Genomic DNA, 15,291 nt, shown 5'->3' on the forward strand with positions numbered 1-15,291 from the left:
CAAAGAGTTAAATGGTCGCTGATACTGTCCGTCCTGGAAAATGAAAATCTATTCACCAGGGTGTGGTCACGAGGTACTAGGTTATCAAAGTGTGGCAGACAAATCTGGATAGTTGGTTTTAGAGCTGAATTTAGGGCTGGGTTATGAAAACTGTTGGTGTTGCAATTGTTACAGTAATGGATGTGTCCTAACTTTTAGGAACCGATTCACTAGAAATCAGGTACCTGATACAATTTAATGTAAGCACAGACATAAGAAATGGTGTGTGAGGGACCTCCATCTTCAGGAAGTAAGTGCATAGAGTCCTCAGTTGGGAAGCATGGCAACAGTTATTTTGCATATTGGCAAAGATGAAACACTGTTTAGTCTGAATGTTTAGCTCTTCTCTGTATGGAAGTCTATGTCAAGATTATCACATGTATCTCTCTGAGAATCACAGTGCTGGTGGTAACATTACTGCCCTAAATCTGATTTAAGGGCAGCTGCGTTTGACTGTTTCCAGAAGGGATGCCCAGTTGTTGAGAAAAAGATGATTGGACACTGCTGAGCAAGGAAGGGCTAATTTGTATTATTTTTAAAGATAACAGCTATTTGCTACTGGACTTCTAGATTGAAGATGCTAACAAAGTAATGGCCGTGGGGGAAGATTTCAGAAGTTATTATTTCCTGGCTTTTCACAGCTTAAGGACAACTATAGCTGTCTAGAGAGTGTGGTGCGGGTGCCATTTGTAGTACTTAACATATTTCAGGAAAGCCAGCAATAATAGTGTCTCCTCTCTCAAGCACCATCTACTGGCTTACCTCTAAGCTGATCCTGTCTCGGGATAGAGTTTCGGCAGGACTGTTTAACGTTAGCGATGAAGTGTGTCATCATGACATCCTGAAGCAGACCCTCATCCCCCTAACGCGACTCCTTTGTGCCTGGGGGCCTTTGCAGGTTCAGAGCCTGTGACCGGCCCTGCTGCAGACCCCTCCCTGTGCTGTTGTGCGTCTTTCCAGCGGCATTGAAGCGCTTAACGCCAGCCAGCCCAGTAGGAAGCAGTATCTGAAGCCGGTGTAATGCACAGAGCAGTGTTTTGGCCTGGGTGGTGCAGTGGGGAACTGAGACAAACAGTACATTTCAGTACGCCTAGCAGACGTTAACGAAGCTGTGGGAAGGAGATGGCAGCTCTGCTATTTTACTTCGGTAGCCCACGAGCTCTGCTCTCCTTTCACCCCCAGCCCCTGACTCCGGGAAGGATGCCGGCCGTGACGATCGCTCCGCCGCCGCTCTGCGACGGAGTGGGCTTGGTGACAGGGCCGGGAGCTCTCGCCCCGCGCACCTGCGGCCGCGCCCGGGCAGCGCGGCTCCTTTAAGGACGGGCGGGCGCCCGCGCCACATGCCGCTCGCGCCGGAGCCGGAAACGTCGGCGGACGCGGCCCAGGCCCTGTGGAGCCGGAGCGCCGCGGCCCCGCCATGAGCCGGCCTCCGGCCCTGCAGGCGCAGACCTGCGGCCCCTGGGAGATGAAGGAGCGCCTCGGTACTGGCGGCTTCGGCAACGTCATTCGCTGGCACAACAAGGTAGGCGGCGGCCGGCCCCCTCGGCCCGGCTCGGCTCGGCCCGGGGCCCGCGCTCAGCCGAGCCCGCGCTGTGTCCGCAGGAGACCGGCGAGCAGGTGGCCATCAAGCAGTGTCGGCAGGAGTTGAGCCCGCGCAACCGCGACCGCTGGGCCCTGGAGATACAGATCATGAAGAGGTGAGGCGGGCCGCCCTGACGGCGGGCGGCGGCGCTGCCGGCCCTCGGCCTGGCGCTCCCGGCCGGGCCGGGCGGAGCCCAGTGCCCACTGGCCGTCGGGGCGGAGCGGCCTCCAGGCGGGCTTGCGTCAGCGGCCCCCGGGGCGCGCGAGCGGGGGCGGCTTTCAAGCGCGGATTTAAGGGCTGCGCTGAGGTAAATGGTGGGAGAGGCTGTCGGTCGCTTGCCGCCTCTTCCGGGACGGTGCCCGACCCGCTACGGGGGCAAGTGCATAGAAGTACATGCTAAAGAAAACCTCGCATTGTGTTTCATTAAGAGTCTTGGGGCTTAGAGTTCCTTCTTCGGCCCTTTTGCCACTGCCTTCAGCGTTACAGGAGTTCTGCTACGTAGCTGCTTTTTTGCCTAGCTTAATGTCTGTGCCGGCTTGTCCTCTGGGGCATTGGATTGATTTTGTAGGATGCAATGGTCTGACGGCGGTTTGGGTCTTTTCTGGAGGGTGGCAACAGACTGCGTCACACTCCTTCGCAAGGCTCGTTCCTGTAGCTCGTTCCTGTAGCTCCTAGGCAGATCTGTTGTGCATGTGCATTGAAGGAATGCACTGACTGCACGTGAAATGCAAGGAGTTGGGATGAGTCTAGGTCCATGAAGGATGGAAGAATTGCAGACCTTTCATTTTTTCATATAGGCTAGTTCATTTTTGAAAAAGGATTAACATCCTTGTAGGAGTTTGTGTGATGACCATGAGCACGTGAAACTGCATAGCTGTGGCAGAACAATTGTCTTTCAGGTGTTACCCCAGTTCTGCTCATCATGTGTACTTGCCTCATTTCCACTCCTCAGGCTGAACCATCCCAATGTGGTGGCTGCCCGTGATGTCCCTGAAGGGATGCAGAAGCTTGCACCAAATGACTTGCCATTGCTGGCCATGGAGTACTGCCAAGGCGGAGACCTCCGCAAGGTGAGGTCCCTGGGATGGTGACCAAGGGCTAGATCAGCTTCTCGGCTGATCCTAGGGCTTCTATTGAAGTTTCCCTGTAAAACCTGTTTCACATCCTGATGCTTCCTAATTCTTGTCATGGCACCAACAGGTTTTGATGGGTTGGTCCTTGATATTACATTCAGCTTTTGAAGACCTAAGTGCTTTCTGAAACTTTTTCATATTTGTTTGGCTGCAAGTGATACTGTCAGGAGTTTGCACGTAGAGGGTGAGGGCATGTGTGAGGGATGTGCAACAGGATGTGAGTATGGCCAAGACTATCGTAGGGCAGGGTACATTTGTGGGCTATACCCTTCCTGAAAGTGATTAACTCTTATCTGTCATAGGGAAAAAATAACACATGTTAATTCTAATCGTACTGTTTTTCTAACCTTTGCTATAATCTGCCCATAGATAAAACCCAGAGCTTAGAGCTGAGATTTGAGCTGATACTGCCAGGCACAGGGGAAATGGCTATGAAGGATGGAGCAAGTAGACGGAAGAGAATGGGGATGACACTGACTTCTTTCACTCGCTCCTTGTCTCCTCCCATGCGGTTAGACCAAGGCCTGAAGCTGTAATTGCTGCTACTGGAGGTCACAATCCTTTAGGGTTTTGTGCCTCTAGAGAATTTCACTGCTGTTACTGGAACTTCTTGCATCCCTGAGAGTTTGTGGGATTGTGAGCTTCACTTGGGATACAGGAGGGAAAGACTATATTCTGTGTTGTTTTCTTGCAGTACCTGAATCAGCTAGAGAATTGCTGTGGTTTGCGGGAAGAGGCTATTCTCATCTTGTTATCTGATATTGGTAAGTGGTAACAGTACCTTCAGTTGTCCGAACTATGGAAGCCCTTTCAGTGCTGAATCCACTTTAAGGGTATGCAGCAGTGACCTTAATGACTCCATCTTAGACTGACCTTTGAAGAGTATACTTGTTTCCTGTCTTGCTCTGCTAACCTTCCCTGTGGGAGAGCCAACCTTCATTTTTATTCTTGAAAATGTAGGGACGGATTTTCTTGCCCAGCAAAAATGCCACTCAGGATTTCCTGGAAGGTTCGGGGTAGCTGAACAGTTGCCAGGTGACTCTGGTTTATGTTGCACATCAGCCTCCACGCTCAGCTTAACAGCTCATCACCAGGACTTCAGAATGTGTGTGATCAGTGGGTTTCCATTGTCATTTGGGCAACCACTATGTGGAATTTTAGACAGTTCTGGTGCTAAGATTGCCAAGTGCTGTCTAGAGACTTTTGGGGTGGAGTTTTTTGGTCAAGCTATGTTGTGATCTTACTGACACAGCTGAGGCAAAACTGAACAGGTGCTAAGGCTTTAGAGAGAGGCTGTTTAAGAAGTGCATTTGGGGCAGATGTATGCTTAGAAAGTGAGCTTGTGGCCAGAGAATAAACATGTGTTTGTCATTACTTTTACTGCAGGTGTGGCAGTTAGGCCTTATCTCCTGTCCTGTGTCTTCCCAGAGCATTTGTATTCTGCTGCCTCATCATTGTACTCCTTAGTGACCAGGAAATGATACCAAGTGCTGACCAGAGACAATAGCAGATCATGTTTAGTGTGACGTTCATGTTCATATGCTTGTGTGTGTTTGGGAAAAGGTACAGACCCAAATTTTCAATTCTGTGATCCAAATTGTAGCTGATAAGAAGTATTTTCAACTATTGATATAACTTGTTCTCCTGATCACTTTCAGTGCATGCCTAGTTGGTCTTTCTAGGGTTACTGTCCTTCAGGAGAAGGACAGTTGTATTGTTGATAACTCCTGAAAGTCTAGCTGGATCACTTTGCACTGAACATGAGAACTCTGTCTTGGAATACAGTGCTGTCAGAAGGGACACAAAGTCTCAGAGACCAGAAGAGTGAGTCCCTTTGGCTCAGGCCACAAACTGTAAATGCTGCCAAGTTTTGTTTTTCCTAGCACCATGATTTTTTTTTATCCACAGGAGGGGAGATATGTTAAGGTATTACCTTGAGCAAGTGTGAGAAAATAAAGGGCATTTATCCTGTCTTTGTGTATTCTTAAGATGAGATTTTTGTCTTTCTAGGTTAGATGGAATTCATCAGTCTGCCAGTTGTGGGGTCTCAGTGGGTCTCAGCAGACAAAGTACGTTGCATAGAATTTCCTATAAAGAATTTTGCAGGTGAAATGGGGAGAAGAACACCCTGTGGACAGGACAGAACACAGTGTTTGGCAGAGCAACTTTTGGATTCTAGGTTAAGACTGTTGAAGAAACAGATAGATAAAGAAAAGCTGAGTACAGCCACTCGATCGCCTGGCCATGATATTAGCACTGATGAGTTATTCTACAGGCAATTAGGAGAAGTTTCTGGATTGGTAGCCCTTGTTCTTATGGGAGATTTCAACTTCCCAGACATCAACTGGGAATATCATACTGCTGTGATGAGCAGGTCTTGGAAATTCTTGAAGTTTGTGGGAGATAACTTCTTATTACAAGTACTCAGCCAACTAGGAAAGATGCCTTCCTAGACTTGCTATTTGTGAATAGAGAAGGACTTGTGGGAGATGTGCTGGTACGTGTCTGTCTTGGCAGAGGCAAGAGTTTACAATTTTGAGTGTAATGAGAAAAAAGGACAGCAGAGTTGCTACCTTGGACTTCAAGAGAGCAAACTTCGAGCTATTTAGCAGAGTATCCTGGGAATCTGCTTTTGAGAGCTTAGGAGTCCACGAGTGCTGGTCAGTTTTTAAGAACTACCTTTTAGAAGCATAGGAGCAGGCAATTCCAGTGTGTCATAAGTCAAGCAAGTGGGGCAGAAGACCGGCTTGGCTCAACAGGGAACTTGTCATGGAGCTCAAGAGGAAAAAGAAAACACATGATGTCTGGAAGCAAGGTGAGGATTCGCAGGAAGATTACAGAGCTGTGGTTCATATATGCAGGGAGAAGACATGAAAGGCCAAAGCTCAATTAGAGTTGAAACTGGGCCAGTGTTGTGTCAGACAACAAGAAAGGCTTTTTAAAGTCCGTTAATAGCAAGAGGAGGTCTAAAGAAAACATTGGACTGATTAAATGTTGAAGATGGTCACCTGACTAATAGGGATGAAGAAAAAGTTGAGGCATTCAGTGCTTTTTTGCCTCAGTCTTTAATAATACTGGTAGACCTTGGGCTGCCTGGTCCCTTAAGTCGGAGGACCATGGGTGCGGGAACAGTGACTTTCCATTTGTGGACACTAAAATTGTAAGGGACCAGCTGTATCAGCTGAATGTTCACAAGTCCATGGCGTCTGATGGGATTCACCCCAGAGTACTGAATGAGCTAGCGGATGTTATGGCAGGACCCCTCTTGATCATCTCCCAAAGGTCTTGGGAGTCTGGGGAGGTCTCTGCTGGCTGGAAGCTAAGCAATGTTATTCCAATTTACAAGAAGGGCATGAGGGAAGACCCAGAGAGCAAACCCTGCGTCCAGAAGTGTTTGACAACGACTTTTCCTCTTGCACTTGGTGTTTCATTGTATGTTAGATTGTACAAGATTTGACCCAAAAGCCATGCTTATACTAAGTAGAAATGAATCCTTACTGAGCTCATGCTAGGTACTGTTAGTTACACTCTTACAGGTTGCTTTTTCTGTGTCTCAGCTTCTGCTCTCAGGTACCTTCATGAGAACAGGATCATCCACAGAGACTTGAAACCAGAGAACATTGTCCTGCAGCAAGGAGAGCAAAGGGTAAGCAGGAACCAGGTGCCTCTGCCTGCACAGACAAGTAAGTGTAAGAGGAACATGCAGGTGCCTCATGCGGTTACAGTGGTCTTTCTGCAAGAGCACTCAACCCAGGATAACAGCTAGCTCAGATCTGTGCGTCAGATGAACAGTATTCTGCGCACAACTGAAATGAAAGGTTGTATTAGACTTCTGGTAATGCCCTACATTTTGACTTTCAACTATTAAGGAAAGAACCAGACTGTACTGATTGACCAAATATCTGAATTAGCAGTAATATCTCCAGCTCTGTGTGTATCAAGCCAATGACAACTTTACATACTTCGTGGTTTTAGGAATCTACAGGAGCCTCCCATTTCCACTTCCATCTCTTTGTTGGCGCCTTTCCTGCGTACATTTGAAGAGCTGAACCTTTTCTTTCTCTGCCGTATGGTGTACTTTTAACCAGACCTCTCTCCAGTGTTCTTATTCTCTGTTGTGTGTTTCAGTTAATACACAAAATCATTGACCTTGGTTATGCTAAGGAGTTGGATCAGGGTAGCCTATGCACATCCTTTGTTGGGACTCTACAGTACTTGGTAAGGAAGGAATTCAGCTAGAAGAGCAGCCACCACTGTGCAGTGGGATAGAGTTAACTGTTACAGGGCTTTGGGCTGGGATGAAGTACTTGTCCTGGTGTGGGGTGTGTTTGGGGTGCTGCAGCTAGCAAAGGTGACTGGTTTTTTGCTGACACTGGGTTTTCACACTGTGTGCTAGCTATGTCTGTTATAAATAAGAAGCAAGAGTGCCAATAACCTCTGCTGTGCACTCTGAGAGAATCTCAAAGCTCGTGCTGAATGCTCTGCCTCTCACAGTCTTTAATCTGTTGTACAAACATTAATGAGCTCTTAGGGGATAGAGAGAGCTAAGAGATGGGTGGCTTTATCTCATGTGTATGTAAACTGTCTCAGGCTCCAGAGCTGCTGGAACAGCAGAAGTATACGGTGACCGTGGATTACTGGAGCTTTGGCACACTGGCCTTTGAGTGCATTACAGGCTTCCGACCATTCCTACCCAACTGGCAACCAGTGCAATGGTGAGTGAGCTGGGGCCACGTGATAAGAAGAGCACATGCAATGCAACTGTCCCGTGTACAGAAAGTAGAAGTGTGGTCCCTTGATTCTTAGGGTAATACCCCTATGTTCCTTGCCCGTATGGAGACTAACTCCCTTCACAGGAGTTTGACCTACCTGAGGAAGTTCAGTATTCCTGATACTTGCGCTTTGGGATCAGGACTGACTTCTGCAGGGCAGGTAGCAGAAACCCAAGCCGCATCTGTATTACATCCATCAAGAGTAGTTTTAAGAGCCTGCTAAGATGCAGGCTGGGAAAGGCAGCTGGTTATTTCACCATTGTACTTGCTTGAATTCATTAGGCATGCAAAAGTGCGACAGAAGAGTGAGCTCGATATTGTCGTTTCTGAAGACTTATCTGGAGAAGTCAAATTTTCTAGCAGTTTACCCTGCCCAAACAATCTAAACAGGTGAGGACTAGAAATCTGTTATGCCACACTGGGATAAACTGTTTCTTCTGCAAAAGGACCAGGTTTATATTACATATCTTACTATGTTAATCTGTGAATAAATTGAGTGCACGACACAAACAATGCTTGTGTCCCTTGTCAGACTGGCGTAGTTGTGAGTCCCTGTTTCTGCCTTCTAAACACTGCATTTGTGATGGGGGCTGGGGGGGCGGTGGAGAAGTTGTTTGGCAGTCCTCCTGCAGAGACCAGGCCCCATGGTGACTGCAAATGTACTTTTACCTCTTCTGATCCCCTTCTTGTTTTGTTCCTTCAGTGTTTTGGCTGGGAGGCTGGAGAAATGGCTGCAACTCATGTTAATGTGGCACCCACGGCAGAGAGGTACAGACCCTACATACGGAGCCAATGGGTGTTTCAAAGCTTTGGATGACATTTTGAACTTGAAGGTGAGCAATGGGTCTGTATTACCCTGAAAAGTTTTCCAGAGAGCGGTTGCCTGTAGTCTGTGAGAAAAGAGACCTAGGAGGAAGAGCAGCACAGAATCTCATTTAATTGTCTCCTGACAGTAACAGGTGCTTTCCTCTTGCTTATTTGAGGTCAAATACTCCCTGAGCTTGTTGGGAGTAGCAAATAGCTTCTGTGTGTGCTTGGTTCCATATTCTGGTAGAGGATTCTGGGGCTGAAACTGTTTAATTGCCATGTGGCCTCTCTTCCAGTTGATGGAGGTCAAGGGCTTTGGTATAATGTTATGAAGTAGCTGCAGAGTGGTTTCTTGAGCCCTGCAAGTGCTTTGAACAGTTTATTGGTGACCAGTGTCTCAGTCCTGGGATCTCTGCTCAAACATGACCAATATATCTTCAGCCCTTCTCATGTCACACTATTCTTTGTAGTTGCTTCATGTTTTGAACATGGTTACGGGAACTGTACACACCTACCCTGTGACAGAGGAGGAGACTCTGCAGACTGTGAAGGCCAGGATCCAGTCAGATACGGGAATCCCAGAACAGGACCAGGAGCTACTGCAGGAGGCTGGACTTGCATTGTTTTCTCAGAAGTTGGCCTCTAAACATATAGCTGATGGCAAGGTGAGTCTGGATACTCCCTTCCTTGCTGTTGAGTGAATCAGCAGGCGCTGCTCTCACTTTGGGAGCATAGCACTCCCTGCTGTTCTGGCAGGCTTTTGTCATAGTGACCACACAGACCTAACAGCCCTTGCAGAATAGGCATCCTGTTGCCTTTGGTGTTCAGTCTTTGGCTGAGAAGGAACATTCTGTTTATGGTGTTACTGAGGCTTGCTTTTTCTGAGAGAACCTAGTTGGGTCTTTTTTCTTCTGCAGGTGAATGATACTGCAGCTGCAGACACAGCCCTCCTCTTCCTCTTTGATACCCAGAAAGTTGCCTATGAGGCTCAGGTTGCCTTGCGTCCTCATCCAGAAAGTGTTGACTGCATCCGTAAGGACTTTCTCTAGCATGAATGTGAGAGGTTGTCTGCGTTGAGAGGGCTGCCTGTGTTGTGTGGTCTGTATCATGTGCAAAGAGTAGAGACATTTAGTGTATTGGGACTGAAGAAGCAGTAAAATGGACTGGCATAGCATTCATTCAATTTGTCAAAATAACTGAGGAAAGGAAGTGTTTGATTTTGATGTACTGGGGAAGCTGCATAGGGGTTAGCCAACTATAGGCTTTGCAAGAGGTAACATGCGCCTCAAAGGAGTGATATTTTGGTCTGTTTTGTCATGTGGTAACACTACTTCCAGCCTTCATGCTGATACATACGTTTCCCTCCCTGCCCCCCCGCCCCCCCCGCTGTGTTTCCAGTTCAGGATCCAAAGAAGAATCTCCACTTTTTCCAGTTGCGGAAAGTGTGGGGACAGATCTGGCACACAATCCGGATGTTGAAAGAGGACTGTAACCGGCTTCAGCAGGGGCAGCGAGCAGCCATGTACGGTGGTAGTTTGTCTAGAATACTTACCTCTGCCTTTGCTCCTTCGTGAAAGGGAAAGGACAGGAATGGGACCCTGTTGGAATGGGGAAGCCCATGAGTGGAGCCGTTTAATGAAAAGCTGAGAGTTCCGTCCTCTGACACAACTTTTTATACTCGCTGCTACATTCTGAAGTATCCACTTTTGATACAAGTGGAAGTCTGCATTTTTAGTTTGGGAGGGTAATAGGACCTTCTTGTCCATGCAGGATGAATCTCTTGCGTTACAATAGTACCCTCTCGAAGATGAAGAATTCTATGGCCTCCCTTTCCCAGCAGCTGAAGGCAAAGCTGGACTTCTTTAAAACAAGCATCCAAATAGATCTGGAGAAGTATAAAGAACAGATTGAATTTGGAATTAGTGAGTATAGCATCTGGCAAACAGAGGTCTTTTTATGCCTCTTATCCCCACAAAGTATCTACCTTGTCCTGTATGAACCTGAGAAAAGCAATCACTTTTCTTTCATTCCTGTAGCTTCTGAGAAGCTGCTGTTTGCCTGGAAAGAGATGGAGCAAGCTGTGGAACTTTGTGGGCGGGTATGTCTCTAAATCAACTGCTTACCATAAAGAAAAAAAGGCTTGTTTTTTTCCTTCTTTTTTTCTTTTTCCTTCATTGTCCTTCCTTAAGTAGAAACTTCTTGTGTCTCGGCCGATTCCAGATGTCACATTGCCTTGGCTTGGGTGGCACCGTTTTTGTCCACTGCCAGTACTTCATGAAGCTCACTGTGTTTGTAAGGCTTAGGGGAAAAAGAGAGGTCTTGGGGAATGCGAGAGGAGATTTTGTAGTGGTTGCACTCGGATGTCCTGCTAACCCAATCCTGGAGCCAGGATAGATGAAAAGAGGCTAGAATGTAGGTTAAACTGAATGGGGAAGTGAATGATTAGATGACTGAACCCAAGAATTTTAAGCATCAGTCTTAAACTTTTCCAACCTTAGTGATTCTGTGATTCTGTGTGATTTCCCATTCTTGGTGCACGTTCCGCACCTGCTCCCAGTAAGGCATTCGGCTTTATGACACAAGACAACGTAACCCCTGTAAGTAGGGCCAAGGACTGTCGCTCGCAGATGGGGAGTGAAAGGTGACTAGTTTATACCTTACTCTTTTCCAACACTTGGCCTCCCTCTGTTGGGAGGAGGCAGAGGGCAGAATGACTGTCCAACAAGTGGCAGCTTCTGCATGTGAATGAGTTCAAGTGAAAAGCAGAATTTGTGGTGTCAGGAGTGGATGTGGTTGTGTGCTGAGGGGAAAAAGGGAAAAGCAGTGATGGATAGGATGAGAGAAGAGATCTGGAATAGCCAAGGAAAAGGAAGCATGAGGGCCTGGGGGCTAGCAGTACATTTACTACAAAGCCTGACCCTTCAATGGCTCTTTGTCACAGGCCAAATTTTTTTCAAAAAATTCTTGGAAGTTCTTTTATCCTAGAGCACCAAGCTAATTTCCTTGAATTGAAATTACTCGTTCTCATTTGTCCAAGGCTGCTGTTTGCATCTTGCCAATGTGAGTGTTTAGAAATGTGAATGAGAAAGGAAGGGCCAGTGTGGGTGGTAGTGTCTCATACTAAGAGACTGTCCTATTGCTTATGTTCTGCCCTGCTTTCAGGAGGATGATGTGGATCAGCTAGTGAAGAGAATGATGGCCCTGCAGACAGACATTGTGGATCTGCAGAGAAGCCCGCTAGGTCGTAAACAAGGAGGAACACTGGAGGATTTGTGAGTTGAACCACGTTGAACTTCAGATGCAGGAGTATTGCTAGCTAAGCTTATTCACTGCAGGACAATGAAAGTGCTATCTCTTCAGCCCAAATGATGGGGGACTGGGAGGACTTTGATACTAAAAGACAGTTTTTGACTCCTTACCTGTCATTGGTCTGAAATGGCAGACTGGTATATAAAAGATTTGAGTTCTTGAACTACTTGTTTGTAATTTATGTTCTAGAGAAGTCCTTTGTGTTCTGTGCCTTTTTCTTCTAGAGAAGAACAAGCCAGAGAGCTGTACCGGAGATTGAGAGAGAAGCCAAGAGGTAAAAGACATTTTAGCTCAAGGTCTGCTTGTTTTGTGTGGCTAGTAACTTTGGAGATGCAATAATGAGCACCGAGAAAACTTTTTCTGCATTCTAGGCCTGCCCATACACTAGCTGCCCATAGACTCTACTGGACTTGCCTTTTTTTGGAGAGGGGAGTCAGGGAGTAATTTTTAAACTAGGCCAGCCTTGCTTTCTTGGTGCCTTCTGAGCTCTTCCTGAAACTCCTCAGGAGCTCTTCTTAGAGCAAGCTGTTGCTGCAAGCAAATGCTGTTGCTTCTGTGTAGAAAGGATGAAAGACATAGCTGTTCCTTTGAGCAGCTATACAGCCCTAAGGCATTGGACCCACCCTAACAACTCTTTCCAATTCTCATCATTTTGAAGAAGGTGGCTAAAATTCAGTGCAATTCATCCCACTCAAACTTGCATGCCCTGAACTTGGGATGTTTCAGGATTGAAGCAGCAGTGGAAACAAGCCACTAAGAATCTTCTCACTCTGTCCTATAAGCCTGCTTTTCTGTGTAATACTGATTCTCATTTCAGATCAGAGGACAAGCGGTGACAGCCAAGAAATAGTACGACTGCTCCTACAGGCAATCCAGACCTTTGAAAAAAAAGTCCGGGTCATTTATGCTCAGCTCAGGTGAGCTTTGCAGAGTCAGCTTTTATTGAGGGTTGAGAAAAAGCATTTTCTCTTTCAGCAAGAGGTTTTGTTGTAGAACTTTAAAAAACAGTGCATATAGCTAATGAGATCTCGGAGTGTAAAGGGAAATGAGAAACTTCAGAAATGTTCCCCTACTGCAGTTGCCCACGTGTGATCTGATTATTTTTTTTTAATAGTAAAACTGTAGTTTGCAAGCAGAAGGCACTGGAATTGTTCCCCAGAGTGGAGAAAGTTATGAATCTGATGAATGAAGATGAGGAAACAGTTGTTAGGCTTCAGGAGAAACGACAGAAAGAACTGTGGAACTTGCTGAAAATTGCTTGTGTAAGTAAAATAAAAAATCCCGTTTAACCTGAAAATATGGTTTGTAGCACAGGTTACTGGAATAACTAATAGTAAATTTAGTATGTCCTATGGTTCTTTTCTCTGTTATTTCGAGTTAGTATTAAAGCCAAGTTCCAGGCTGTCTCATGTTCCTGGCTGCTGAAAATTAGTGGAAATAATTGCAATCTGAATCTTCTGTGTTTTCTTCAGAGTAAAGTACGTGGGCCTGTTACTGGCAGTCCAGAGAGCATGAACACATCACGTCTTAGTAGCCCTGGTCAGCTGCTGTTGCAGGTCCCTTCTGGAACCTATAATTTATCAGAATCTGTCAGGAAAAGGTGAGCCAAAGTCTGGAGTTCTGTAGCTGCTAATGCCAGCACTACAAAGCTGGGGCTCCTGCTTTGTGAGATGCCACACAGGCTTTCTTACATTTTACACTTCGTGTTCAGCTTCCATTGTTAGCAGTCTTTTCTACCTAGTAGCTGGACTTCCTGGAGCTTGTGAATCTTCCTTATGAAAATGGAGGAGTAATGCATAGTTTCACTTCCCCCTGTCTTGATAATAAAGGGTTTGTTTTATCAGGAATGGTTGGGCTCACCTGAAGTACACTGCCAACAGGAATTGTTGGAGCATTGTCATGAAAGGTGATAGTAGCTGAGCTGTTATCATAAAGGAGAGACTGCTATAACCAAGCGTGTGTAGTTCTGGCTTGCTTAAATTAATTGGGTCACTAGTTGGAGTGACAGACCTTGTTTGTTTATTTGTACGTTGCAAAACAGCATATAAACTAAAGGATTAAGCAACTTTACCACTAGCAACAGCGACTCCACATAATAAGAACCCAACCTGAACTTGGAACGTGCTTCCTTTCTCCTGTTCCAGTAAATCTGGGGATGCCACCGACTTTCCCAGTTGCAGTATGAATTACTAGCTTATGACCTCACTGGTAAAGGTTAATGTTCTTCAGTGCTCTGCAGCATACCCACCAGAAATATTTCTTAAAGGTGGAGGCAGCATCTCTAAACAAAACTGCCATGGAAAATAATTGTGTAATAATTGTCCCTTTTAGTGAGGAGCTACTGCTGGAATCACAGAAACTCTGTAGCCAACTAGAAAATGTGATGCATGACACAATGAAGGATCAGGAGCAGAGCTTCATGGTAACATATTTGATATTCTTCTATAAATGGACTGGGGAAGCTTATGGCTTCAAACTTCTGCTTGTGTAGTAAGCATCATCAATAAGTAGTAGGGTTAATAGCAATCTGCATGTTACTCTTTTGGACAAGAAGAGAGTAGGAGTTGTGGAAGACCAAAAGCACCCACTCCCCCCCCATGCTTGCTGAGAGCAGGAGCCATGCACTGGGGACTTGAGTTGTGCCAAACAATAAAGGATGGGCTGTTGTACAAAAATACTGCAAAATTGCACTTTTAAAATTGGGATGGTTGTGGGGTGGCAATACATGGGTGGGTAGGGATGCTTGCTTAATGAAGCAGACAACTGAAAATAAAGTGAAGTATTAGAGAAAATAAGTAGCTTAAGGGTTTCCTTTAAAGCAATTGCATAGTTCATCATGAAACTACCTTGACCAACTTGTTCACAGTAAAATTAAATCTTTTAAATTGCTTCCCCTTTATTCTAGAGAAATCTCAACTGTAACCTAGTGTTAAACGTAGTTCTGTTTATTCTTTAGGCTCTTGATTGGAGCTGGCTGCAGCTTCAGGTAGAAGAAACAAACAGTCCAGAACAAACCCAGATGTAAAAATCACTTCGGTTGCCTCTGAAGACATGCTACTTCAGGAAGCCAACTGTGAAAAGCTGCTGTCTCTGAGAAGGGAAGTTCAAGTGCCTCCTTCTACTGTCACCTACTGCTTACATGATACACACAGCCTAGCTTTTAGTATCCACCTCTCGGACACTTTTTTTCCCCACAAAGATACAGTAGGGAAATGCCTGTTTAACTGCTTGGAAAAAGTTCTTAATTGTGCCTTAAGACAGCAGATATTCTTAGTCTCTGTCCTGATGTATCTTCCCTTAGGCATCACATGTGGTTGTTTTGCTGCCTTTTAGGCTTTCTAATGAACAATGGACAATGCATGCAATCAGCTTGCAGAGTCACTCGTAGATGTCACCTTCCTAATATACTTGAACTGTGAACTTACTTAATTTCTTAACTTTGCTGATTTGCACTTTTTTCCTTAAGTGTAATGGTTGTACTTACCTAATACTTGTTTCCTGTATGGGAACGAAATTATCTAAAACATGTAAACTTTTGGTTTGCTCTGTTTGATACCCTCAATAATAATGAAAAAGCTGCTTTCACTGTGCAGGTCTCTAAAGCATGAGAGTTGTAAGGATGTTAGCCTAGAGACTACGGAGAAGGAAA

At 45.9% G+C, this 15,291-nt stretch overlaps 1 protein-coding gene across 1 annotated transcript; it reads left to right on the forward strand.

Annotated features, from left to right (window-relative positions):
* The first annotated feature begins 1,456 nt into the window (after nucleotides 1-1,456).
* Nucleotides 1,457-15,262, forward strand: IKBKB (inhibitor of nuclear factor kappa B kinase subunit beta). The gene is made up of 21 exons (XM_059831412.1): nucleotides 1,457-1,561; nucleotides 1,642-1,736; nucleotides 2,574-2,691; nucleotides 3,449-3,518; nucleotides 6,312-6,400; nucleotides 6,883-6,972; nucleotides 7,345-7,469; nucleotides 7,809-7,916; nucleotides 8,230-8,359; nucleotides 8,804-8,998; nucleotides 9,251-9,365; nucleotides 9,732-9,855; nucleotides 10,104-10,255; nucleotides 10,370-10,431; nucleotides 11,496-11,605; nucleotides 11,867-11,916; nucleotides 12,460-12,559; nucleotides 12,757-12,904; nucleotides 13,115-13,242; nucleotides 13,974-14,064; nucleotides 14,599-15,262. The coding sequence occupies exons 1-21, from the start codon at nucleotides 1,457-1,459 to the stop codon at nucleotides 14,665-14,667; spliced, it is 2,274 nt and encodes a 757-aa protein (XP_059687395.1). The 3' UTR covers nucleotides 14,668-15,262.
* The last annotated feature ends 29 nt before the right edge of the window (nucleotides 15,263-15,291 follow it).

Source organism: Gavia stellata, chromosome 31, assembly GCF_030936135.1.
Source record: "Gavia stellata isolate bGavSte3 chromosome 31, bGavSte3.hap2, whole genome shotgun sequence".
NCBI lineage: Eukaryota > Metazoa > Chordata > Aves > Gaviiformes > Gaviidae > Gavia > Gavia stellata.

What these genes read in the sequence shown, in the direction of transcription:
- IKBKB (XM_059831412.1), top strand. Translation starts at nt 1,457, where the DNA reads ATGAGCCGGCCTCCGGCCCTGCAGGCGCAGACCTGCGGCCCCTGGGAG. An exon ending in TGCAGCAAGGAGAGCAAAGG is followed by an intron (nt 6,401 to 6,882) that starts GTAAGCAGGAAC and finishes TGTGTGTTTCAG; the next exon opens with TTAATACACAAAATCATTGA. An exon ending in GTCATTTATGCTCAGCTCAG is followed by an intron (nt 12,560 to 12,756) that starts GTGAGCTTTGCA and finishes TTTTTTTAATAG; the next exon opens with TAAAACTGTAGTTTGCAAGC.